Source organism: Betta splendens, chromosome 14, assembly GCF_900634795.4.
Source record: "Betta splendens chromosome 14, fBetSpl5.4, whole genome shotgun sequence".
NCBI classification, from domain to species: domain Eukaryota; kingdom Metazoa; phylum Chordata; class Actinopteri; order Anabantiformes; family Osphronemidae; genus Betta; species Betta splendens.
This window is the reverse complement of record NC_040894.2, coordinates 5,806,267-5,832,855: the sequence shown is the minus strand read 5'-3', so window position 1 is coordinate 5,832,855 and position 26,589 is coordinate 5,806,267. Positions and strand designations below refer to the sequence as shown.

The 26,589-nt window shown below is 45.7% G+C and overlaps 1 protein-coding gene and 2 long non-coding RNA genes across 5 annotated transcripts in view; 1 reads left to right on the top strand and 2 right to left on the bottom strand.

The window, feature by feature from the left end:
* Positions 1 to 4,603: 4,603 nt before the first annotated feature.
* On the bottom strand, positions 4,604 to 7,834 carry LOC114869993 (uncharacterized). The gene is made up of 2 exons (XR_003788230.2): positions 7,640 to 7,834; positions 4,604 to 7,262 (listed from the first exon to the last, which is right to left on the bottom strand). It is a non-coding gene; the product is annotated as an uncharacterized LOC114869993 (long non-coding RNA).
* Positions 7,226 to 26,589, top strand: part of zbtb16a (zinc finger and BTB domain containing 16a) — a 101,481-nt gene continuing 82,117 nt past the window's right edge. For both annotated transcript variants that reach the window (XM_055514448.1, XM_029174564.3), the window contains exons 1-2: positions 7,226 to 7,381; positions 10,386 to 11,708. In XM_055514448.1, the coding sequence (XP_055370423.1) occupies positions 10,471 to 11,708 (1,238 nt within the window). In that variant the 5' untranslated portion in view covers positions 7,226 to 7,381; positions 10,386 to 10,470. The remainder of the gene's footprint in view (positions 7,382 to 10,385; positions 11,709 to 26,589) is intronic.
* Positions 9,227 to 26,589, bottom strand: part of LOC129605098 (uncharacterized) — a 28,396-nt gene continuing 11,033 nt past the window's right edge. For both annotated transcript variants that reach the window (XR_008696613.1, XR_008696614.1), the window contains 2 exons: positions 18,098 to 18,222; positions 9,227 to 9,786 (listed from right to left, as the gene is read on the bottom strand). This is a non-coding gene — a long non-coding RNA (uncharacterized LOC129605098). The remainder of the gene's footprint in view (positions 9,787 to 18,097; positions 18,223 to 26,589) is intronic.

Here is a 26,589-nt window from a genome sequence, read left to right as displayed (position 1 = left end):
TTTTTAATCTGCAGTGACAAAAAGAATTGAGCTCAAACTCACATATTGAATTTCTTTTACCTGAATTTAACATTGTCCTAATGCTGTAACCAATTTAAGATATTCTCTAATCCAAGTGTGAATTATTCATGTTGCAGGAGGTTTTTTTACCTTTTACAGCACATGAAATGTTGTATTGATGCTCTTCCTGGCAACTCAGGCTGACTCAACCACTTGTCCTGAAACATGCTCGTGTGTAGTTTTCTATCAATGTAGGTGTCTATTTTTAAAAATCCTAATTGAAATTGTTTGCGAGCTTATTACACCAACTTAAACAAGATACACAGAACTCTGGCTTCGAGTTAAATTAGGATGGAGAAAAACAAATCAAGGTTAGTGTGAATTCTTGTACAGATATTGCAGAGAGGATTGAAGGGAAAAGTGGAGAAAATAAAGAAAAAGATGTGCCGCAGGATTAGCTGTGAGGAGCTTCCCTGTGGCGAGTGGGCCTTCTCTTTCCCAGGAACACTGTAAGGTGATTACTGTGTCATTTGCCATCGCTCCACTGGTTAAGCACTATGGCCAACGGAGCCCGACAGCCTCCACTCAGCACAATGGGAACCCGAGTTAGATTTTTACATGCCTTCCATTTAGCAGATGTAAAAGAGAATAATTGAAAACGCACTCGCTGTCAGTGTTTAAGTTAAATATGGGCATGTTGAGAATCCTGCCTGCAAATGACAATGTTAAAAAACAGCAGGAAAAAGAGAGTTTAAAAGGCAGGAAGGATGTCAGAGAGAGGGTTTGGAATTCTGTTCCAGGAACTTCTGTGTGTGTGTGTGTGTGTGTGTGTGTGTGTGTGTGTGTGTGTGTGTGTGTGTGTGTGTGTGTGTGTGTGTGTGTGTGTGTGTGTGTGTGTGTGTGTGTGTGTGTGTGTGTGTGTTGTGGGGGTGGGGGGGGCAGAGGTGGCTCTTTTCTTATCCCTTAATGAAAGCTGGCGGTGGCCTTTGCTGTAGGAGTGGACGTGCACGAGGCGGTGGGAGGTTCGGGTTTGAAATTTCCAGGAGATCGCCGCGAATAGTGGAGTTTCAAAGCTTCCGAGCTGCCACTGGGTGCGCAACAGGTGTTTTTTTCCCCAGCAGGTATTTTGGCTTCTTTCAAGTCTGTGCAACAAAGCAAGTGATGGCTCCGTGCTCTTTGCACTATGTCAGTGAACAATCACACTGGAGCCGAAGCAACGAAATGGAACGAAGCCGTCAAAAAATACTTTATTTACACCTTGGATATTATCATGTACCACAACTGTAGTAGCAGTAGTAGTAGTAATAGTAATAGTAGTGCTGGGTGAGGTTGGGACCTGTGTATTCTACAGTATTTATACAGCAGTATACTGAATCTAATTCATTACACCAGTCATTGGTCCTACATTGGGATCTTCCTCGTTTGTCCTGTTTCTTTCCAGCTGCCTGTGTTATTTCTTCACCCACCATTTCACAATTGAGTCCTTCCCTTAGTCATTACGGGGATGTGACATTAATTTAAGTACACGGACTTCGTACTAAACTAGTCTATCTCTGGGCTTTTTGGCCCTTCCAACATGTCCATGCAATCTCCTCTGAAAGGAAAGAGGCTATTAAGCAGCGCTTCGGGAAAGGATGGAAGGAATCAAACCAAGGGCAATTGAACACAGGTAGACAAACAGATTCAGACTGGGACACTGGCAAGAAATTGAAGTGTGTGTAATGGTATTTCTTTAAATATGTTCCCGCTTCGAGTATTTAACAAATCCCCTGAACGCTTGGTTGATATGTTTTAGTGGCTATGAAAACACATTTGGTGGTGTCACACTTTCTTCTGCTTCATCAGAGAAAACAAACAAACAAAGAAAAAAAGATACAGTAATGGACCCACATGCTGTTTAAACAGTTCAAACAGCCTGCTGATAAATTCACACTGTTTCACATCCAGCCAAGTCGCCTCCTATGGCTGATACCATCTACAGTCAACAAGAAAATGACTTGACAACAGCTTTACAGTAATGGAAATGTAGAAGATGCTCACGGATTTGGATGCAGACGTGACGGACATGAAGAATCATGTGTTATATGATAAATGATTTACTTCATTCATTTTAATCTGACAGGAGTTTATCACCTGTAAGTGGGGCTCTCTACTTTTCCTTCAGCCAAGCAGATGAGCTCACACCGGTGAGGAGTGTAAGTGGGTTCACATATATTCATTATTGATGAGAAAATTACCCCACCAAAGTCCATGTGGGGTTTCGTGTTTGTCTGTGCAAATTGGCCAGACTCTGTTTCTATGTATAACCTCCCTGAACCAGAATAGAATCAGGCCTCCAAGCCTATTTGTTACAGAATATTCTATTGAAATGATCGCTCAGTGGCTGAGAGCATCTCCTTTCTTCTTACAATTAGCTTTATCTATATTCATCTAGCAAATACAAACAATGTGGGCAAAAGGAGATGAGTAGACTGCGTGTTTACAGATACAAAAGTCCAGAGAAATACACCAAGCTCGGGGAAAAAAGAGGTTATCTCCCACTGCCCCCCCACTTCCTTTTCTTGTTTCTTCTAATGCTTTTGTTCTTTTGTTTTGTTGTTCTCTTTTGGTTGTTGTGTTCAGAATGATCTGCACTCAGGGGTAAAAATAAAAGCTCAAAGCAGGAATGAATCATCAAGTTAATGTTGTCTTCCTGTGAAGAGAAGGAGCCGAGTCAGTGTGGCAGCTTGTCGCACACATGCAGGACACACACAACGCACACACCTGCCGACGTGCGGCTTCCTCACATGACATGGTAAAATCAATAAGGCATCATTTTAAACTTAATTACAATATGTGACCCGGAATGTGCCATAAGTTCATTTTAACTGAATTTCTGTGTTGATACAGTCAAAAATGAGAATTTATTATTCCATAATCTTCCATATACACAAACATTTTCTTTGGCGTTCCACAGGATTCTGTGCTTGGTCCCATACAGTACGTTTTCAATCTTTGCTTGGCTACAATTTGAAGCTTGCTTCATGTGAGATTTGTTGGGTTTTAGTTGTGTATGGTCTTAAACCTTGTACAGTGTGCCTTGAGACAACTCTGTTGTGAATTGGTGCTATATTAATAAAACAGAATTGAATTGTTATCTTTAAGTATGTTTGGGTAAGATTTTGCAACTAAAGCTGGCAGAACTATTTACTGAGTTCTGTTTCAAAATCTTCCCTAAACACTTCATCCTCTATCAATTGTGGACACCTTAAAACTCACAAAGGGCTCTGTAAGACTGCGTGTGTGTGTGTCCTGGAGATGTGTTTTTTTCTGCACAGCGGATTTTTTCATTTATTTGGTAGGTTTACTGTATGTAGCAGTCGTAAAGTATATCAGCAAACAATATTGGTCTAAGCTGAGGATAAATTGCTCCATTTCCTAGTGGTTTGGAGGTTAAAAGTGCACTCTAGCTTTCAACAGAACAATGTTATCTTCAGATTGTAATTTGTTGTCTTTTCACTATAACTATCCTTTTAACACAGCCAAAAAAAGTCCCTGTGTTGTAATGGTCTATCATTGCTTTGTTAGGAGATGATTGCAGAGTCTTAGGTCAAGGTACTCTTCACCTGAGACTGGCCACACAAACCCAGTTTGTTGGGCTGTCATTCTTTTGCCATTCAAGACAAGAGGAGTATTGATCCTGAGGATTCTCTTAAGCGCTGCAGTTTGTCCTCTGAGGGTGGAGCTGAAGGCTTGGAATGGAGAAGTAAACAGGCATCGGTATATAAAACACCTAGGTCAACATAAGCATTTCACCCATTAACCTGAAGCAGGTTTGACCATCCTGTGACATTTACCCTGTGTGTGTGTGTGTGTGTGTGTGTGTGTGTGTGTGTGTGTGTGTGTGTGTGTGTGTGTGTGTGTGTGTGTCTGTTTGTGCGTGGAAGTGGACAAACCTGTAACTTGATAAGCATAAGAACTTGGTCAACCGGGTCAGAAAAGGTGGAACTGAATAAACTATATGTTTTGTTTTAAGTGTTTTATGAGTTTTTAATGGGACTACCTTCAACTGCCGATATGTTTTCATGTAAAAATATTTAGTCTTTTAAGTATCTATTCAAAGATCCTGTACTTTATTTGTACCAGCTGACTGCATACCTCGTTTGCAGAGAGGCTGCTTAAAGGTAAGCTATTCTAAGTGTGTATTTAGCACATGGCAAGCAAAAAGTACTTCCCGACCAAATCCAGCAAAGGTCATAGGTGGCGGTCAGGGGTCAAAGGGGCGTGGCCTTGGTGCCGGAGACGCCCCCAGGTTTACACAAGTGTAAAAAGAGTCCATTCAGCCTGGCTGCATGAGCAGAGTTTGACAAAGGTCCACTGTGTGGGGCCTGGACCCCCCCAACACACACACACACACACATATATATATACATACACATACCATCCTACAGGCACCGCACATACACAGGACACAAACAATGGGGGATTTCTGGTCAGAGCCACATACACAGTAACCTGAAATACTTGAAATACTGAAATGATAAACACAAGTTTACTTCTTCAAATAAACTGTGTTTGTAATGACAGCGGAAAGTCACAAAGCTCTTTGTCCACCTACAACAGATCACATACACAGTGTCATTTTATTTCAAATGCAGAAACAATAAATGCGAGACTTGAAATAAACTTTACAGTAAGAAGACATGAAACAAAACAAATATGGCAAATTGATGACACATTCATTTGTCTTTGATTGTGAAAAATTGTGATACATCTTTAAATATAGAATTCACATTGGTGCTTTTTTCAACCTTTTCCTACCCAGCTTTGGCATGCAGCTCACTGTACATAACCAACCTCTGAATCACACACAAGCTGCTATTAACTCACTGACAGCTAATGCTCCCGTTTCTACCCACCAAACCTTCCTCAGTAATCCCGCTTTTTTTTTTTTCGAAATCTTGGACCAAGTGTATCTTGGTATTATTTTAAAGTGCAGCGATGATCTGTTTTTTATAATTTAGCCCTCATCTTCCTTTCCCTCTGTAAAATGGTGGATTATGTCTTTATCCCTGGGTAAGCCTGCACAGCACGCAGCTCAAAGGTAATGAAGTGCTCTGTGATCTGTGCCCAGATGAATCTAAAAATTCCCTGTGCACCACTGTATTTTAAAGGAAATGAGATTTTCCTGAAAGCTCCCCTCAAACCTATGCTTTCCATTTGAAAGCAGCTATAAAGTGTTTGACAGCTCACAACCTGGTGCAAGAACCCAGACCTGTTGCTATTTCAAAAATAGGAACAAATGAGAAAAGTTTGAGTTGCTGTAATTGTTGTTCAGGAAATGTGAAAACTTAAATGGCAATCAATTACGTGAACTGCTTAGAAACTAAAGTGAGATGAAAATAAATAGACATTTGAACAAGATGGAATTATGTTAGTGAACTGAAGGTTTTGGTCAAAGTAAAAGTAGGTCAGTGTGTATAAGCCTACACTTGAAAAAATATAACTAATTCAGGATTATATATTATATAATATTACATATGGTGTATAAGATAAATGATACAATTATTCTTAAACTGAGGAATTTGAAATGGTGTGTGTCAATTGCATCCTGCTGTCCTTCACCTCACTGACAAACAAGAGCCATAATGAATCCAGCCTTGAAATCAGAATGAAGCACCACTTAAAGAGAATAATCACTGCAAAGAAAAACTAAATGGCCTGGTTTAGAAAAAGCTTCATGTGTGATGGCTTTGAGTTGACCTGGGCTGCTCCAGAGAACATTGTTAACATTTACAGGACTCGTACCTTAGCTATGAGGAAAATACTTGATCTTGTTATTTTTAATACCAATCATAACATTATGTGCTCCTTCCTGTTCCGGGGACACCTCCTTAAAGTGGAGTGTCCTGTTAACCCCTGCTGATTGATGGAGCACGCTGAGTGATCTGTTGCAGACACCGAATGACCCCAGCCTCCCTCAGATAGTCTACTGTGACCCAACTTGTCCATCGCTTCTATTTTATCAGCCTCAGTCAGTGGAGTGTTGATGTGAGCCGGAGGCAGGGAGGTGACTAAACTCATCATCCTGGAACGATGAGGCACTTCCAGCTTCTTTGCTCTCAGTGTAGTTGTCTTGTAAATGGTTCTTCTTGCACCACCTGGAAAAGCTTCTTACTTAATACACTCTTTAGTGTTGTTTGATAGTTTATGTATTTTTGCCAGCTTATGTCTTCCATTGCAGTTCCTGGTACGAGCTTCACTCGTACTGTAAGTATGTTTATGTCTGTATTTCTATAGGGGGGCTGTTGTTGTATGTGTAACCTGCTGGTGGCACTAGAATAAAAATTAGAGGACTGACAATCAGGATGAAACATCATGGACATGGCAGTCGACTAGTATCAATGTGATGCTATACGTGCAATGCCCTCATACAAATGGTGACACTAGACTTCAGAAGGAGCCTTTAAAGACAACATAATCAAATATATTCAAATTGAATCACTGGGTAAGAATTGCTGCTCAGTGGTCACCATTAAGGCAAAAACATCAATCAGGCTTTAAATATGTGAAATATGCCGTTACTATAAAAGACTTACTAGGCTGAAAATGTATGAGGTGGAAAGGGGAAAATGATACTGATACTGGGAAACAAGGAAGCAACTGTTCCATCTCATGCACTTAAGTTATCTTGTGTTAAAAACAAGTTTTACGCATTTTTCACAATTTTGCATTTGCTTACCGCTGTATTGTCAATTTTTAATAGTAGGTTTTAAATGAAAAAAAAAAACAATGGTTTACAGTATAATACAAAATCAGATTTTTTTTTATTTTATGAAGTAAATCACCTTCCAGAAGGTTTCAATATTACCTTTTTGATGAGCTTTTTAAATTATTTTATCACAAAGCTGCTTTATTGCTCCATATCTATACACTGTACTGTACTACCACCTAAATCGGTAGTGCCGTTCAAATGGTTGCAGGGGGCCGTGGGAGCCCCCATCCCCGCATACAGTAGGGCCGCCACGGCTCTGAGGCCGCCCCTGGCCGGAGTTAGCGGATGACCGTAGGCTGCGTGTAACCTACATCCAAGCCGCCGGAGGGAGGGCGGCGTCGCTCACCTTTCACTGCCGTACTGTAACAGAGCCGTTTGACACGAGACAGCCCCCTAGGTGTCTCACTTTCTCACTGTTTGCACGGGCTGGAGCGTAGCGCCGGCCGCCCGCCCGCCTGCTGCTCGTCTGGCTGACTGGCTGCGTTGACGTCAGCGCCGTGTTGATTTGCTAAGGCGAGAGAAGAAAGGAGTTAGTGCGCGTTGAGAGAGCGGGTACTGCGAACTGCCTTACTATGCTGTAGCCCCGATCCCCGCGCGCGCTACACGGACTCCGAACGTGCAACTTGGGTGAGTACCGACCCGGGCTCGAGCCGCGCCGCGGTTTCCACGGGGTGGGCACGCGCCGCCGCCGCCACTCCGCGCGTGTTCACCGCTGTTTTCTCCGTGCACTTTCATTCACCATATGGATGTTTTGGTGCGTCCGCGGCGCCGCGGGGCGCCTCGCGTGTCCCCGCGCAACCTCGCGCCGAAGTTCGCAGCGAACGCGACTTCGGGCACGCAAGTTGGACCGGCGCACCGGAGCGCGGGGTGGAAACAAGTGTTTACCTGACGGCGCCGCAAGGTGTTGAAGTTTGCGTTCACGCACCGCGGTCCGTCGTGGGGATGTTAAAGGTGGACGAAGCCCCCCCCCGCGCGCCCTCGCGCCGGTTTAGTATGCTGGGGATCGCGGCCAGAGGACGTGAGGTCTGGCTGTTTCACCGGGAGCCAGACAATATGTGACGCCTGGCTCCATGTGACTTTAGTGGGAGTGGGGGGGGGGTCGCGTTCGCTCGTTTTGATGGAAATTGTGCCATTTTCTTTTACACGGCGACGTCCGTGTGTCTCCACACGCACCAGTGTGGTTAATTTAGCCGTGATGACATCACGACGAGGACTGGAGACACTGGTCTTTATACTCGTAACGAGCCCACATCCAGTCACCGTACAGTCAGACGACCATTGACTGACAGGCGGCCGGGTGTCATATCGGTTACCAATAATCGGCGTGCAGTAGTATGCGCAGCACACTGAGGTGGGGGACCGGTAACAGATGCAATGGCAAATTGATTTGTTATCGAGGCTGTCTGAGGTCCTGTCTTCCACCTTTCACTCGTTTTCTCCTCATCCCCCCGGCAGCTTTCTTTGAATCGCGCCCCTTTCCGCTTTAATTCTAACAAGCTGCGATCTGAGTATTTAATCACGCCTCAAACAAAGTCCACCTGTGCGTTCGTCCGTCGGGGGGAGAGCGAGAGGGGGAGAGAGAGGGAGAGGGAGAGCTGTCCGTCTCGCGTCCACTTTTCCGACGCGCTCCGCGTCTGATTGTCGCCGTCGGAGCCGCCGCGGCGCGCTCGCTCCCCGCACGTTCGCGTCTGTCAGCGTGGCTCGTGGTGTGGAATATTGAGCGGTGTTTATTCTTGTTGTGGCTGGGTCGCCGAGGCGCGCGGTGGCAGACAACTCGTGATCATATTGATTCCGCTGCCTTTCTGCGCAGCCGGGTCTAATGTGATTATTGTCAGCGGTCGACATTGTCCTCCTGGGAGAAAATCTCTCCCGGCTTTATGTACTTAATGTAGTGCGTGGTGTTTTGCATAATGCATAACGTTGTGTATAATTTGTCTGGTGCGTCTGGCCGATATTAACGCCGTCTAGACGCGCGCAGCCGTGCCTTTTATTAAGGAGCCAGCCGATGCTCGCTTAATAAAGTCCCCGAACAGCAACTTTACAATTCCGTCCCAGTGAAGCCACAGTTTCGGTGGAAAGACCACGGGGCGCAACAAGCGTGGATCGTCGACGGGGCCGTAAATCGCAGCTATTGGCGCAGTCGAAATAAAGATAATGCAGGATTTGGGGAATGACCTCTGCTGACTGAGGGGCTGATCTTAGTTAGACGAGAACGTGTGATTTCATCACTAACTATCCTATATTGATTTACTCAATGTGCCAAAGAGACAAACTGTCCAGTGTTCAAAACCGCCAGGACTGTTTATTTCATGAGCCTCACCTGCGACAGTAGCTGCCAGCACCAGTTCCCTCCTTGTGTGTTAGACCTTAGTATTGCGCCAGTATATCTGTGACATGTGTTAATATTACTTTTTAAAAACCTCCTGGGATGTGTATTGTTCTCAGTGCAGGGAAAAGGAAAGGAAGTCCTCAGAAACTTGTCTTTTTTATTTTTTATGATAATAAAATGAAACTGGGGATTTAGGAATAAAATCTTTGCAAGTTATAGACAGCATCTTCAATAATATATGATAGATACACATATGTATAGAGATAGATTTAATCAGATATGACTAGTTTAAGTAAATAGGAACAGTCAATGTCAGTGAACTCCTCTATAATGTGGGTCAGTGGAAATGTTTTTTTATGGTCATTCATTTATTGATACAATGGAATTAAAGAGAATATATTTTAGCCTTATATTCTAACTTTTTCAAGGTAAATTCTCATCTTAACTACAGATTGTGTGAATCTGTGAATTTAAAGTCCACATTGAAGTCAGTTTATGCGGCAGGGTCCCTCATTCTTTAACGTGTGCTGTAAATATGAGCCGAAGTCACGCGTGACCCCGCGTAGGTGAACCGCTGAGACAACTGTTAATTAGTGATGTTGGGTGTCTGGTCCGGTGGCTGTTCGGCGTGGCCGCATTGTCTGCCTTCGCCTCGTCCTGCTTTCCTTTCCACCCATTTCTGGCCGCTGCTCTCTGCTCCCGCCTGTGATGAGAATACTGAGTAAGATGCTGTTTAATTTCAGAACGGCGGCTGATGCTCTTTGTGAGGCGTGCAGCGGTGGAAACGCCACAATTCACACTTGTTTAACTGGTGCACATCCCCATCAGATAACCAAAGGAAGACATCTTTTTACCATAACATATGTTCAGCTGATTGGTATGCAGGCTGAGCCTGTTGGATGGCTTACAAATTGTCTCCCTTCAGAAACCTCCAGTCAGTTCGCCGCACTGATTTTTAAGAACAATGCCACTGCATAGTGTTTACCATCCCCGCAGGATATTTGCAATTCGAGACTCCACTGACTTCATACTCGCCATTTACAAAATAAATAGTGGTAGACTTTAAATAAATTTGACAGTGTTTTCATAAAAAGCGATTAATGAATGTGCTTTGTACACAGTTGCAAATACAAATGGGAAATTGTGCTTTTTTCCGTTTCAATAAAAAAGTATTTATTAGATTGTAAGAAAATGCCCTTATTGGATTTAAAGCCGTAATGATTTGTTCTGCAAAACATTTTCCTGCCGCGTCAGAGTTTGACCAGAGCTGACTTGGTTTTTTCATTCTGTGTCTTCATCTAGGTTTTGTTTACAACCACACCTAAAAAACACTGCTCAGCGGGGAAGGCGAGCCTCATGAGTCGGCCTCGTGGATTGCATCAACATAATGGATTTAACTAAAATGGGTATGATCCAGCTCCAGAACCCCAACCACCCCACTGCCCTGCTGCAGAAGGCCAACCAGATGCGTCTGGCCGGGACTCTCTGTGACGTGGTCATCATGGTGGACAACCAGGAGTTCCACGCTCACCGGACTGTGCTCGCCTGCACCAGCAAAATGTTTGAAATCCTTTTCCATCGCAGCAGCCAGCATTACACTCTAGACTTTCTTTCACCAAAGACATTTCAGCAGATTTTGGAGTATGCGTACACTGCCACGCTCCAGGCCAAGGTGGAGGACTTGGATGACCTGCTGTATGCAGCAGAGATCCTGGAAATTGAGTACTTGGAGGAGCAATGCCTCAAGATCCTGGAGACGATCCAGTCCTCGGACGAGAATGACGTGGACGTCAATGCAAATGACGGGAGCACAGAGGAGGAAGACGAGCGCAAAGGCCTCAGCGGAGCCAAGAACTCCAAAAAGCATTCCTTGGAAGGTTCTTTCCAGTCAGGTACCCAGCAAGTCTCCACCATGGCCGGCATGGTGGACCAGAGCCCCTCAGTCTCCACTTCCTTTGGTATCTCCACCATGAGTCCCACCAAAGCCGCTGTGGACAGCCTGATGAGCATCGGCCAGTCTCTGCTCCAGCAGGGCTTTGGTGTGGAGCACCCCCTCCACGGCAACTCCCACCACCTGATGCCCGAGATCAAGACTGAGATGATGCAAGTGGACATGGGTGGCAACGGCCACGACAGCCCCCAGAACATGGAGTCCAGCGGCTCCAGCAACGGCGAGCGGGGCGGAGAGGACAGGAACCGAGACGGCCCCGGGACACCCACCAGGAGCAGCGTGATCACCAGTGCCCGCGAGCTGCATTACATCCGCGATGACAGCATGGGCGACCCTCAGGCTGAAGTTAGTCAGATGGGGCTGGAGGCGATGGCCGGCATGACCGAGAAACACCTGGCCTCTCTGTACTCCCTACCTGTCAATCACAAGTCAGACACCATCATGTCCATGCCGGCGTCCATGGCCTCGGCTCTGCCCATGTCCCCAGCTCTGGCCATGTCTATGGACTTCAGTGCCTACGGGGGACTCCTGCCACAGAGCTTCATCCAGCGAGAGTTCTTCAGCAAGCTCGGGGAGCTAGCGGCGGGCATGAAACCGGACGGCAGGAACCAGCACGAGCGCTGCAACGTTTGCGGCGCAGAGCTGCCAGATAACGACGCGGTGGAGCAACACAGGTAGGACCAGTCCTGTCCGGGGCCGCTCGCTAATCGTGTTTAGGTGTAAACGCTTGGCTCCTTTCACTTTTTTGTTGTGTGGGACATTTAGTACTTTGCATCACATAGCTGGAATTTCAGCTAATGGGTAAATGATTGCTATGAATAACACCGACTCGGGTACAAACTGTTTATTTAATAATGGACACAATGTGGTTGGCAGCACAAAGGCCCAGGGATCCACTCCTTCAGTCAGGGCCAAGCTGCCCAGGTGATAGCAAAGCAATGCTGTCGTAACACTGTCTAGGACATTAGTCGCACCTTACGCGATGTGGGCAGCAGCTATCACACACACTTACTAAAGCGGTACCCCCTCATCCTGCACCCGTCTCCCCTCCCCTTTCCCATAACCGCACAAGGGGGGCCCTTATTAGCTTGATAATTGGAGTAGATGGTCAGCCCAGGAAATGAGGGCTGAAGCAGGACTCCAAGACTCGGAGGTATTTCTAGGACAGAGCAGTGGCAGTAAACCAGCACAGCACTATTTTCAATCAGGGCATGAACATAAATCTCAAGGCCTGGGAAATTTTACTCCAAAACTGTCTCACCTGCCAAGATTCTGTCTTTTTTTGTTTTCACATCGGCTTCTCAGTTGTGAATGTTTATATCCCTGTATCTGTTACCTTTTATCAGTCCTGTGGACCGCACTTGCATCACCCCTTTGTAGATTTCGCACAGTCAGACCTTCTGCCCGTTCTTACCTTGAAGGCCACCGTCTCACCTTGTGCTGTTTGCTTAAGTCAATAGGAATGCGCGGTGGTTAAAGTTCACACGAGGTTCTGAACCCTCTCACCCATCCCCTCATGTTCCAGCCAGCATGTTGGTATGCATGGACAGATCCAGTCCAGACTCCTCACTTTCTAAATCTGCCTGAATGTTGTCTTTAGAAAACACAGAATATTACAGAATAGCTTTTCCCCCTAAAGCGGTGTGTCCTTGCTGGAAGCATAACACTGCCTTATTGTGCTTTCTGTCGTGTTTTTCCTGTTTTATACGGATGATGAAGTGAATTACTGTAGTTTTGTGCAGATGACAGTCCTCTTTTTAAAAGTGGACAAATTAGCATGGCCTTCAGTTTGAGTGCTCATTATTCATTTAATAAAACCAAGCCACTGTGCAGGTGAGCAGTGAGCTTGGATCGGTGCTGCTTTAGCAGGCTTTAACAAAACACCCAGATGCAGTCGTGAAGTCTCGGTGTTAGAGGACGGCTCCGCTGGTGTCTGTCTTGAGAAAAGTCTGGCATGTGAAATGGTTGCCTGTGTTTCAAGAGGAATTTCATCAATTCGCTCAAGCTGGGAAATCTTGTATCAAAGGAGATTTCCAAAGCGTTTCATGCATTGATCTCGCCGCGCCGCTCCATAGAATACTAATGGGTTAATTTGGGCTGGTTGATACATAGACACGACACTGTTTAATATTGTACGCTCTGTCCTGACAGCCTCCTGAAGTGTAGAAATCAAACGTTGCATCATGCGCTGGCTGCGCCGCCGTTTGCACTTGAAAGGTGCTGCTGTAGCACCACGAGGCGCCTGACGCCCCGGACGCTCCTCGCGTCCTCTCGCAAGCGGCCGTGGGGGTCATTTGATCCCGCGCGTCGCCGGTCAAGGCGCCCGTTCTTTTTGATGCGAGATGTTTTATTTCATCGGGAGCGGAGTCGCGTCCGCTCCGACTAATTACGCCTAATTTGACCACGGCCACTGTGTCAGGGTCAACGCCGGCTCTGCAGCAAACACATAAAATAGCCGGCAAAGTGCGCGCAGGTCAAGTCAAACATGAGCGTAATTGTTTCCAGATGTGCGGGTCGTGGGTGTGAGGCGTGTGCGTGCGTCTATGGGACGGATGAAACAAAAACACGCTCCTCTAATGCAGCATGTAACATCGTTTCAAGCGCCAACGTCCACTGTCTTGGCAGATTTGCATTTTAACTTCTTATCGATTGAGCACATCCTCAATCAAATTAGAATTGATGCAGCTTTTTTATGTTGAAGCACAATTTCATATTTGCACTCCTATCTTTCAAATGATCTGCAACCACCGAAGTAATGCATGACGTTAACACGAGGATCACCCTCTGCTAGCGCCTCAGGGTATATTTACTGAATTACAGCAAGCCCTGTTTGACCCCAACAACTTTTCCTCTGCATCCCAGCACCTCGCGCTCACTCTTCTGACAGGCCTTAGATTTATTTCTTAAAGGAAGCCCAGGGTGAGCGTTGTTGTGGCTTCAGGGAGACTGGATTACAGCAATATTTTAGTAACCCTTGCACTGAGAAAATAATCAACACGGGATGGGTGAGCGGACGATTATTGGGAAAATAAATGCATGATGCAGGGGGTTTAATTCTGCAGAGATGGGGGAGCGGAAAAAAAAGGCTTCCTCTGCTTGGTATTCCAAACACAGCATCCAATTCACAGGAACTAGCCTTGGGTTTATCTCTTTCACTAAATCGTCCATTCTAATGCTAATGACTGACCCTCGCTGTAATGTACATCACATAAGTGAAAAAAGAGCCTATTTTAGATGAGAGCTCTTTCAACATATATCTGTTAAACATTACTGAAAACCATCAATGCGTTCCCTCTTTTCATTCGTCTTTTTTTTTTTTTGTTGAAGGGGCAGTTGTGGTTGCGTGAGCGACACAAGTCAGTGAGCGTCTGTCCCCGCTCCCGTCATTCCGTATTGATGGAAGTATTGGGGTGGGAAGTGGGAGTTGGGGAAATAATCACGTCTGCGTTAACCTCCGCACGCGCACACACTCATGCGTTCAGAGCTTTTCACACACACACACACACACACACACACACACACACACACACACACACACACACACACACACACACACTCACATACACATACAGCTCTTCCATTTCCTCTCCTTTTGTGGCAAAGGGGGACGGAGGGCGCTCTAATACCCCAGGCCCCAGGTGTTTAAACAGCGGGCCGAGGCCCTTATCTGTGCATATCAGAGAGGCCCAGATAACCCTTGGCACTCCTCCTCAGTAAACCAAGAGCAGATTGAGCCCAGATAGTGGCCCATGGTGTTTGTTGCAGGTGATAACGATGTATGCGCACACATATAGCGTAGCCATAGAGGTGAGGCCGGTGTGAGGTGCACAACTTATTTCCCTGCACGTTGACACTTCACATAACCATTAACCGCCGCTTCATTCATTCTGTGAGCGGCTGGTTAGTCTGGTTTAAAAGGCAACGGGTCAGAGGCCTAAAATAGAACTACAACTAAAATAGCAGCTTATCTCTTGGATGATCAACACCGGCATTAGTGGGCATTTTCACTCCGACAGGTTGAGTGAGATGCTAAAGCTTCAAATGAAGCCAAACTGCACAAACGCCTGTTTGACAGGTGTCTCAACCTTTCACCTTTCGTCATCGGCGCCTGGTTTCCACTTCCTCATCTCCACGCGGGCTTCGCTGTGCCGCGTCTGATCGACAGCAGGTCGACGTCTCTAACGCCAGCGCTGCAGCCTTAATACACCGCAATCGCACGCGCCCGTCAGGTTTGGAGCTGAACGCGGCCGCTTGATTCAGTTGCCGAGTTTTTCAGAAGTGGTCGTCAAATCAACACTTCAGACGCCCGGAGGGATGTTTTTGTGGCAGAACAGATGCAACAGGCAAGTTCTGATCAGGCAAATCATTGATTTTTCTCCTGATAGTGTCTGCCACCATCACAGTATTTCGGTGCCTCACTGAAGCTAGCCAGCAATTTAAAGGCCTGTCAAAAAAAGAAAAGAAATCAGCTCGTCTACACAAACGCAGCTTCTATTTGTGCTCCGTATGAAACGAGGGGCTCGTGATGGAGCGGCTTGGGGTTTGAAATCACTGTTCGGGCTTCGAGTCAAACAAGCGCCGCTGCATCCATTTTGTGGCCGCCGCAGCTACTGCCATCATCAAACGGCATCGATGTCCGACTGTGGAGCACTGATCAGAAGCAGCGCAGGCGGCTCTTAGCAACGACGTCGCCGCGTCTGCGCTTCCTTTGTTTGTTCCTAATGTTGACACGCGGCGCACTGGCACCTGTCTCGTTTAGCGGCCAAATAAAAGACGCAAGTTGTGGGGAGAAGCCGTAGAGACGCCTCCGGATGCATTGAGCACAGTGTGCGTCTACTGTACTGGACGAGGGGCCTTCTGCAGATACAGCGCCTCTGTTCAACCTCATGTACTGTGTCACTGAACAGAAAAGGAAAAAGTTGCTGGCACGATGTAAGCGATGGGAAATTGTGTTCATGCACTTCATTATGACAGCCCTGTTCCCTGAATACAGTATATCACCTCTGGTCTAAAGGAAAGCGGCTCAGACTAAAACTAAAGCAAGAGCAAGCTTATGATCTTAACCTGGGAAACTGTGCGAGCATTTCCCTGCTTCCTAAAAGCAGCTCGGGAACAAAGCATCCATTACATGGCAGTGGATTACCCTCCATTTGAAATCACTCAGTGAGCTAAGTCTCCCAGGCTTGCACTCAGAGGTACAGTACATGTTGGTGTAATAATCCAATAGCACAAAAAGCCTCACTCAAGGAAAACACCTCTCCAAGAAATACCTCAACCACAGAAAACAGCAGAGGGCTTATTCAGGTCTGGCTGCCAAATCGTCTCTCTTTATCCTCACACAGGTGCTTTCTTGCCCTTATTGGAGGCACGGTTTTTGTTTATGCCCCTGAGGAACTGGTGCTTTGACCGGGCCCTTGGTGATAGCAGCAGCTGAGGCAGCTGCTGGCCGAGGCCCAATTATAGACAGGCTTTAAAAGGCTCTGGTTGAACCGTAAAGATTTACACCGCCATCGCTCTGATCTCAGATCTGGGCTCTGTCCTCACTGTCAGGATAGGGAGATGTATCGATTAAAGACTTAACACGGGGGGCTACATCATGTGGCATGGGCGACACACACACATATGCACGCAGACACACACCTCGGTAAAGATCAGGCAATTTATTTATTTATTTTTGGCACGGGATGTCAGGTGGCGAGTCTTTTGCTCGCGTCCGGTGACGCTGATCTTTAGGGAAGGATCAGAGATGCCTTTCTGGAAGGGGAAGGAGAGAAGAAAAGGCGAAGGGCAACACCAAGGGAAAAATGGTGGGGGACGGGGGGCAGCATCCAGACAGTGGCTGTGGCAATGGAGGGAGGTGATCTAATCAGCAGGCTGATTAGATCACCTCCCTCCCCGAGATAAGAGCGGAGGGAGGTGCTTGTGCAATAAAAGTTAGCAGCTTGACTTTGTGCGACCAGCTGCCTCTGTGTGGCTAACAGCGCTCGGCAGACGTGGTCTTTGCTGATGTAGTCTGGCAGCGGCTGCTAGGAGAAAAAAAAAAAAACACTGAGGCCCCTATCTTTTGTCCCTGTGGGGGCCTTGTGGTCTGGAGGGAGGGATAAGGATAACATACTGTACTGTAAGTTGGCCTTGTGTGCGTCCATGCGAGTGTGTGGGTTTTTATTATGTTCCGTTATGTGGTGTTGAGGGCGGCGGGCGGCCGGGGGGGCGGCTGCGCGGTGGGGGCTAGCGGCGGCTCCTCCACAACTGATACTAATTAGAGGCAGTTATCAGGTGACATGCAAATGCGTTATCAGCCTTTCACTTCCTGATGTTTATCTGCACTCGCAGACGCCGCCGTGCGTGTCGCTGAGGCTGTGCTGCTATTTCTCTTTAAATGCGGTGCGGCTGAATTTTATCAAGAGCGCTCTAATAGCCGTTTTTTTTGTTGTTTTTTTAAGCCTTCGTTTGATTCAGCGGCTGCTATTTTTGCTATTTTTGTTGTTGTTTGTACTGTATTTTACTGAGGTGCATGCATCATTGTCAACTTTCCCATTAAAAAAAAAAACAAAAAGTCAATAGAATTAGCATGATCTGGCCTTAAAGCTGAGTGGGTTTTAGTTCTAGTTCATAGAGCCCTGCCTCTGTTCTCCTGGACCTGAAAGCTCTGGGTTCTAATCCCATCGATATCCTATTAGCGTCCCCTTTCCGGGTCCCCGTCACATGAAAGAAGATGTGTCGGTTCCCCCTCTCTGATTCTATCACTCTGGCAGACCGTAGGGAGCATGGCTGCAATGAGCAAATGTGCCGGAGCCAAAGGGGCCAATCCAAGTGTGCGCACCAGTGTCCCCAGCGTGCGGGCGTGCGTGTGAAAAACCCGCCACCGCCACCTCAGAGGCCCCGTCCGCCATGGGAAGTATCAAACCGGAGTCCTCTGCCGGCTTCCAGCGAGGGAGCTTCTAATTAGCCTCTTTGTTGCCACTTGAATGGTTTGCCAGAGATTGGCAAGAGGCCCCAATGGAGGGATACCAGCACACTAAGAAGCCGCTCATAAAAATTACCCCCCATTCTCCCCCGTCACCTGTCTCGCGGCAGCGCTCAGGTTGGAAACCGAGCTTCCAATTCACCGCTTCAGAGGCCGAGGAGCCATGTTGGATCAACAGGTGGGTCTTCTGTTCTGGTCATTGGAGGCTGATGGTAAAGTAGCTGTGTGATGAATGGATGGAGAGAAAGAAGAAACGTCACCTGACTGAAACCAATCTAAATAGATTTATGTGTTAGATACAAGAGTCGAAGTATAGAGTTAGCTTGGAAGCTAACACGTCATTACTGTTTAAATATTTGTCATATAATTACAAATCTCCCTTGTTGGTTTGACAAATTTGAACTTCTGGGGAATCCAATGAATGCAAATTCAATTTGAAAAGATAAGGCTCATTGTGTTTCCAAGGAGCAGCCCGTCAGCCTGTCCCGAACGCTCTCGGAACTATACTTGTGCGGTGCGACAGGCGGCTCGGTGAGCGGCGTGGCAGCGGTGCAACGGATGTCAAGGCGACTCGGGGCTTTAGCGCCGACTGACACGTTTTAAGCTCCGCTGTAATCCAGGAGGGATCAGTTGGGTAAATCATGGCATAAAGCTTAAAACCATAATTGATTTATGTATTTGCTGACCAAAGACGCCCAGAGAGATTATGGGAGGGAGAGAGCTGATGGATAGGCTGCCCCCCTCGCTCAGACCGGGGGGGGGGGCTTAAGGCTTGTCGTCCGGACTCAGATATGTATTTACAAAGTCAGACTCTGTTTCTGAAAACCTTTTTTTTTTTTTTTTTTTGTTGAATGTAATTGATACAACAGGCGCTAATGAAACACTGGTTGACATTCAAATTGTCTGAAATTTGATCTCAGTCTATAAAAATCTGCTTGTTAAGACAAATTACAGTGGATTCAGTTTGACGGGTTCGTACCACTAATGTTCATTATCACAGCGTTTGTTTGTGTCCTTGAAAGGCGTAAATAACATTAGGTGGTAAAATAATAACAACAAAGCAAAATATCACCTCTTTGTTTATGGTAATATTTGCTTTCATTAGTTTTGCTTAAATGAAATAAGAAATGCTACATTTACATACGGTTCATGGTTGTTCATGAATGCGTCTGCTGACTGGATGTGACTCCTAATTGTTATTATGATCCTATAAGCGATTGATTGCCACTTTCCGCACTGGGAAGCGCACGTCATTTAATCGGTCAGATGGTTTTCCTGCCGTAATCAGCCCATGAATTTCTCTCCTGACACATTATGAATCCTCTCTCTCTTGTTTACTGCCTGACTGTCAGGCATCTCCAAGGTCTCTCTTGACCGCTTCTAGATTGTTTTGTGTTTGTCTGTTTGTCCCTGGGCCCCGGAAGGCGAGAGTGGGATAGTAAAAGACGGGAAAAAAAAAAGCCATTCCATTTCCTGGACTGATCACTGAAGCGGGTGGCTCTGACATGTCATGACTCAAACAGCATCATTTCTGCCACTCCTGTCTCGCCGCTGACCTTACAAATGATGTTGTAGGCCCTCGCCATATGCCATTAAGCATGGTGTAAAACAGGATGGGGCTTTATCCCCCTCCATACGTGCCGAGGCGCCCACGCTCCCTCTGCAGCTCCCGCTCCCTGCTTTCACCTTTCCAACAGGAAAAGCAGATTACGGCGGTTTCTCCCTCTGATGCTTCAGTCCATACACAGTCCCCTTCCAGCCGCGCTTGTGTTTTATTGCCTCCCGTGAACCTCCAGTGAGTGTTGGTCTGGGCCGAGGGGAGCTGAAGCTTCCCTAACAGGTGTTTGGGTGCTTATCACGCACACTGCTGCCCTTATCTCTGGCCCTCAGCTTCCTGCATCCTCTCTCTTGCATGCCTCAGAGTGGGGATATATTTCACTTAGCCTCTGACCTGAAACCTCCCTCTCTCTCCCTCTCCTCCCTCTCTCTCTCACCCTTTCTCTCAGTCTTCTGTAGGATAATTAAACAACCTCACATTCAACTAATAAACCTCCTAGTTGTTTTAATTTATTGGTGATTTTTTTGTCTTGTTGGTTCACACTGTTAAAGGTGAAGGTCAACGATGGACACGCCCTGACTTACTGTACCAGACCTATTGATAAATGAACTAACTAGTTTTTAATTCAGTAGAAATTGACAGATTATTGTAGAAGAAAAGGAAAACGGTTGAATTACAGTGTTAATGTTTGGTGGCCCAGGCACAGAATGAGCTTTGATGGTGTTTGAAGCAGTGAGTTTGATCCAGCGTTTTGTCACAGTGATTGGTCTCAGGCTTTAGCTCCACCTCCACATTTCCTCTCTATCCCTTCCTGCTCCCAAGTTTCACACAGGGACAAAGGCTAAAGTGTCTGTGGGATGGGGTTGTGATGCTGGTTTGGAGGGGGTTGACCCCCTCTGAGGGCTTGACAGGGGCCCTTCTTTTTTTCTTTCTTTAATCCCTATTTTCAGAGGGCACAGAGGGGAGAGAGCCCACAGCCTAACACCCATGAGAGAGTCTATTGTGAGGAGCGGGCTCTGTTACAGTAGGATGGATGCAGGGGTCTCAGGCCCAGATAAACGCCTGGGTCAGCCAGACCCCTGTTATTTACAGTAGGCTCTTTCATTGGTGGAGTGAAACAGGAGCCCTGTTTGGAGGTGGAGGTGGTGGAGGGGGGGCTCCACTGTTTGTGCTCAGCCAGGCCTCCACTATAGGTCAAAGAGCACGGGGGTGGGGCTGCAGAGGTTACAGATCTGACTTTTGTCTGTGCGCTGGGGGAGTTTCTGCTTATAAAAGGAAAGGTGGGGGTTGGCTTCAGAGGGCAAAGGCAGCAGTGATGGCTTCCACACACACCTTTGTTCTGTATGACATCACTAAATGATATGTTCAGGGTGGTGGACTACAGTCAGAAATGGATGCTAATTTCTCCAGCCAGCATTGCAGTTAAATAGCGTTTTTAGGTGAAACTTCAGCCATGTATTTGTGTTGCATTGTAAATCTAACACGTAAAAAGACACAGAAATCTAATAACTAGTAGGTAACAGTTCTCTGAAATAGTAATATAAGAAATTGATTAATATATAAATCTGATTGTAGAATATATGACAATTAGATCTCAGTCGAGTCGGGAGTCTATCACTGTGTGATTTTTATTGACTGAAGTGAATTGTGACAGCGTAATCAAATGCGCGTGACCATGATTACCGTTCCGTCGATGGACGCCTCCTAATTAAATAGAAATTGTTTTAAGTATTGATTTTTGTTATTTAAACATTTAATTTTTGTTAAATTCAAATTTAGATTTTTAATAAACATTCTAAACATTGTTGTTATATTATGTTAATAATAATTATTATTGATAGTAATCAGATAATTTTCACAACAACAGTTCATATATACATATTTCTTCTCTTTGAAAAAACGCATCCACTTTCACTCTGCAAAGCTAAATATTTTCTTCTAGTTTTACTTTGAGTTACGATTATTTATTTTACTTTGACTGGTCAGAAAAAAAAGCATGAATATGGATACGAACCAAAGAGCAAAGACAGGAAAACATGCCTTTGTTTTAGGCAGGATGTTGAAAATTAAACAAGTGAAGTGCCGCGTCGTGACTTACAACTGCCCTGAAGTGGTTCTGTGACATAAATAAGTTTAACGTCACCTAAACCTAAAGAAACCTACAAACTACCAGAAACAGTCCGACCGTCAGATTAAATGAGTCGGGCCATTTTCTTTTCCAGAACTGTCCATCTGTCAAAAAGTTTAATCTGGCCATAATCTTAGTGTCCTCCTTCCACATTAGCAAGTAAGGACGGAGGGAAAAGCCGAGCAAAGACGTAAGGACAACGGTCTCACGCATTCTGTCACCGGAACAGATTTTATTATTTCTACTTGGACAAAGACCGGAGGGGTTAAGGGTCAGCAAGCGAGAACTTTACAGATGAATCTGGGTGCGGTGGGGGAGTTCAGGAGGACGGTGTGACCCCACCACCATCACCTCCTCTGTCCACCTCTCACCCCTATTGTCCAACACAAACACAAAGGCTTCTGTCAAACTCCAGTGGTCATTGCTTCGTCCAAACGAGCCAGAGAAGCAGCTGAGGGTTTGAATTTGGCGAAGAAGGACGATGCATCATCAACTAACTACTGTACAGATTCTTAATAAAGACTTAGAACCAAAATTTACATTTATCATCCACATTCAAATAGTGATTATATAGAATTTTTTATACAATTTTATACACAATTAGTCCTTCAGAGAAGGTTACGGTTTCTAACATATAACTGGATATATTTAAGTGTATCAAGAGATAAAAAAGCTAGAGTTAAAGTAGCAATTTTTTTTTTTTTTAAACAAACATTCCTCTTTTTATGAATGCTCCAAAAATATTCTCAGAATTTCATGAACTTTAAGTAACAAACGTTCCATGTTGGTGTACGCTAATATAATTTGCTTTTATCTCCACTGTGATTCCGGTATTAAGGTGCACTGAAAACATTTGATAGAACTAGTTATCTAACCACGAGCAGCGGTGAAGCAGTGTTTTTAAGTACAGTACCTGCATGAGGCCGGAGTCGGCCAGTGTCGCACCGCCAACATCGACTCCACGTCCGTTTGTTGACAGACCCCGTCTTTGACCAACCTTCTTTTGAGCCGACATTGTTTGCGCGATGAATGGCCGGTGATTCTCTTTAGCGCACGGCGGCCGGGCCTGTACAGGCGCTCAGAGGTCAGTGGACATGGTACAGCTTTCACATGGCCCCGAGGTCCTGACCCCCACCTTTGTTGGCCATATTCACCCCCTTCCTCCCTGCAAGGACCGAGGCCCTTTGAGCCGAGCCCTCGACCCCCTGCGGAGCGCGCCCCTTCAGCACATTAATAGTGGCACTGGAACTAATTGCCCAAACTTAGATGTGCTTGAGACCCACATTGCCTCAGCTGCCAGCGTGCCACAAACCCCCCAACACTCCACCCCAAACAGAAGAAAACCTTCAGAGAAAGAATCGCAAAATTGCCGGTTTCCCTGCCCAGTCTCGCTAAAACAAGGCTCTTTTCTCCAAAGGGGTTTATTTATTTCTTTGTGTTACTGTAAATGTGCGTCTGTTTAAGCTTGTTTTGGAAACATCGCCCTCCCCTTCTCGTGCTCGCGATTCCGGCCTCGCCACTCGGCTTTTCTTCCCGCGCGGCGGCTGACGGGTAACCGCTACGCACCTAGCGCCTCGGCGAGACCTTCCCACACATGTCACCCGCCGCCATTTTGTTGCTAACCCCGTCAGGCGCGGCGGAGTGCCAAGTCGCCCGTTCGCATTCCGCGCACGTAGCGCTAATCCGTGCGATCATTCTTAAATATTTTCTTTCAGGCGTGCGCTTTGAACTGCGAATTGCAGTGCGAGTGTAAAGTGGCGTCTAGCGCCAGACTGTTGCTGTTCACACTGTCACGTCTGCCGTCTCCTCCGCGGCATTCACCATCACCCGAGTTCAAAGAGATGCTAAAAAGGGAGGGAAACAGTCTGCGAGACGTTTTATGATTTTATTGGGCAGGAGGAAGCATTGTTGGGAAGGTGTTGGACTGTTATCAGCGCTCTGCTGCTCATATTGTCCCACCAGACTGTGGTGGTTGGCTTGTTTGTGGACACGTTGGTCTGGTATAATGTATCGCACATAAATTACACGGCTCCCGTTCCTGTTTCTTTATCATGGTGTCCACTTGCTTGTTCTCAGTGGAGAGCTAGTGGAGAATAATGATGCCTTTTTTAGGTAAACATCCACATCAAAGCTCTCCCTTCTCTGTGTCAGGTTAGATTAATTACACACAGATCAAACTCTTTATATTTGCGTTAATACACCAAAGGTAGTTTACACGCACGCTTGCCAGGAGCGTTTTCACAATCTGAGCAGGAGTACAGATACATACAGATGAGCAATCCCGGCAGCCATTCTCGCTTTCTTTTCATTCTCGCAAAAATGAGTTTTGCTGAATTTCTCTGGCACCGACTGTAATGGCACTGGAAACACAAAAAAACATCAAAACGTGTTCAGTAATTCTTATTTCAATGATCACTTAAGAATGAAATGGGGACTGAGAAAACTGTGTCATTGGCAGTTGGGCTTTTTCTTTTTGTTTTTTAAATCAGAATTGGTAAAATGTACCTACAGCAGAGTTTTAGAGCTAAAAGGCAAATATGTTGATGAATCACTCATGAAGGCTTCTATTTAAATTCTATGGTTTATGTTTCACAGCTAAAACATGCTTTGATAAAGACTTTAATGATTGGTTTCCCTAGATTTATCTTCTGAATAGAAACAAATAGATTATTGGCTGCCTGTTTGACTGGAGTTTTACTGACAGCGCAGTCCTTTGGACTTAACAGTGGAGCCACCGAGACCTTTGGTTTTGTTATAGGTCACACGAAAACAAAAATGCAACAAATACAGCGGAGGATCCAGCTTTCACATTCCCCAACCTGAGTTGAGAGCTTAATGTCGGTTGAACTGTGCAAAAACTCATAGAGTCTTTATCAAACTTCATGGCACATCAACAGAAAACTGCGGTTATGTTTCCTGTTGCCTTTTTAAAATCGTCTTTTCAAGTCTTTGACGCTCAGCGTTTCTTCGATGAGATCTTAGCAGCTCCTTTCTGAAGAATGCAAGTTATGCCCCTGCTTGAAAAGAGCTGATACCTCATCCTGTCTCCTTTTGAGAAGCTCAAAATACTGCTCCCATACCAGCAAGACTTTAAACGCCACTACTCGCCATGCTTAATGCTTAAAATACTTAGATGCATCAAATGCTGACGTTTCTGTAGCCACACATTCTCTGGGTTTTTTGGATGGTTCGTGTACTGTACTAGTTGAGCCTGACCCAGTTCTCACCAAAATAATCACAGCCGCTTTGCTTTAGCAGCTCAGCACGAGCCCATCAGCGCTACCTGCTCTCTCCACATTTTGTCATGTCATACTTTACTCGCCGTGTTGCTGAGTAATCCATCAGAGGGCGAATTTCTCCTTAGTCCTTTAAATAACCTCCACCGCAGCCGCAGCAGCAGCAGCAGCAGCGGCAGCAGCGGGTCTGGGTCAGTTAATCCTCCGTGGAAATGTAACCGCTGACAGATGTGTGCATGGCTATCAAGAATTACAGCCGCAATAAGAAAGTATGAACTTTATCCTCTTTATCAACAATACAGCGACGGAGCGCTGCACTGTTATGATACTGTAAACATCCTGGAGATGATGTGCCAGCTCTAATCCATGACCACACACATCAAATCCTTGTGCATCTTTTGTTCCATGCTGGTGTGTGTGTCTTTGTGTCTGTATTCTGTGCTGTGTGAACATGCGCATACAGTAAACTGAACCATCGTTTGTACTGGTTCACCTGTTGATCTGGACTCGATGGCTTTATTTTATAGCGTACAGTCTAATCTCCTCCATTTTTCCCTTGAATCTAATGTCCACAGACTGTGGGAATGATCTGGAGATGATGCTGTGTTTACCGGTCACTGAGGGGGTAACACAAGTATGTTTAGTTATTGCATCATGGGAAATGTAGGAAAATGAGAGCAGAGAGGAGAAACAGCTCTCCCTCATGATCTGCTCACGCTTATTTGCCTGCAAAACCTGGGCCTGTGGTGTCGCTTTAAATGAGCAATTGCTTATGAAAATTGATTTTCACTGTTGATTGCCACATTTAGCAAGTTTATTTACACAACAATGATTTTTTTTGTTCGTTAATATTTCATTTGAAGTCAGTTGCTGTTATGTTAATAATGTTTTTGCATGCTGTGATAATAAATTTCGTCAGCCAACAAGAAGACACACGTAGACCCTCGAAATAACTTTCCTAATTATAAAAATGACAAACCCGATTTCTGTTTTTTGTTTCAAAACCACATAGAGAATCAATTCTTGCTTCTGTTTGGATGTGACTAACAGCTTGAACGCAGTGGCATTGTAATGGTATAAAAGAGAAGAGCGTCTGAAATTGCCTTGAATGCAAGGCACTGAACTTATGATGTTCGGGTAGAGTGGGAAAAAACAAATTCTTTAATGTTTAATTCAATGTTTCTCCAAGTCGGGTTACACAGAGCACTTAGAAGAGGGTGACATCAAGATTTCCACTCGTGGCTTCTGAAAAGAGGAAAGAAAAATAATATTCTACTTTCATCTGCTATTAGACAATCGCAAATGTCAGAAGCTGTTTTACATGTTGCGAACGAGGCTCTTGAGTGTGCGACAGAAGCGCGTGACCTTGTAGAAAGTCCTTCCCGCTAAAGACGAGTGCGCGTCTCCTCAGAGCGCCGCGCTGAAATAGCAGTTGTTTTCGCCACGCTGGCTTCGCCTCGCGCTGCTTAACCACAGAAAGTCCTTCAGCTGCTTTGTTGGCGCACAACAAACCACGGGGCTGATTTTCAAATCTGAAGTGCAAATCGCCGGGTTCCTGGCGACGGAGGCAGGTACTGTATAGGACTCGCTAAGTAGTCCAGTTGATATTATGTAGCATTTTTTGGTAACTTGACATCATGATATTTAGTTATTTAGTTCCAAAAAA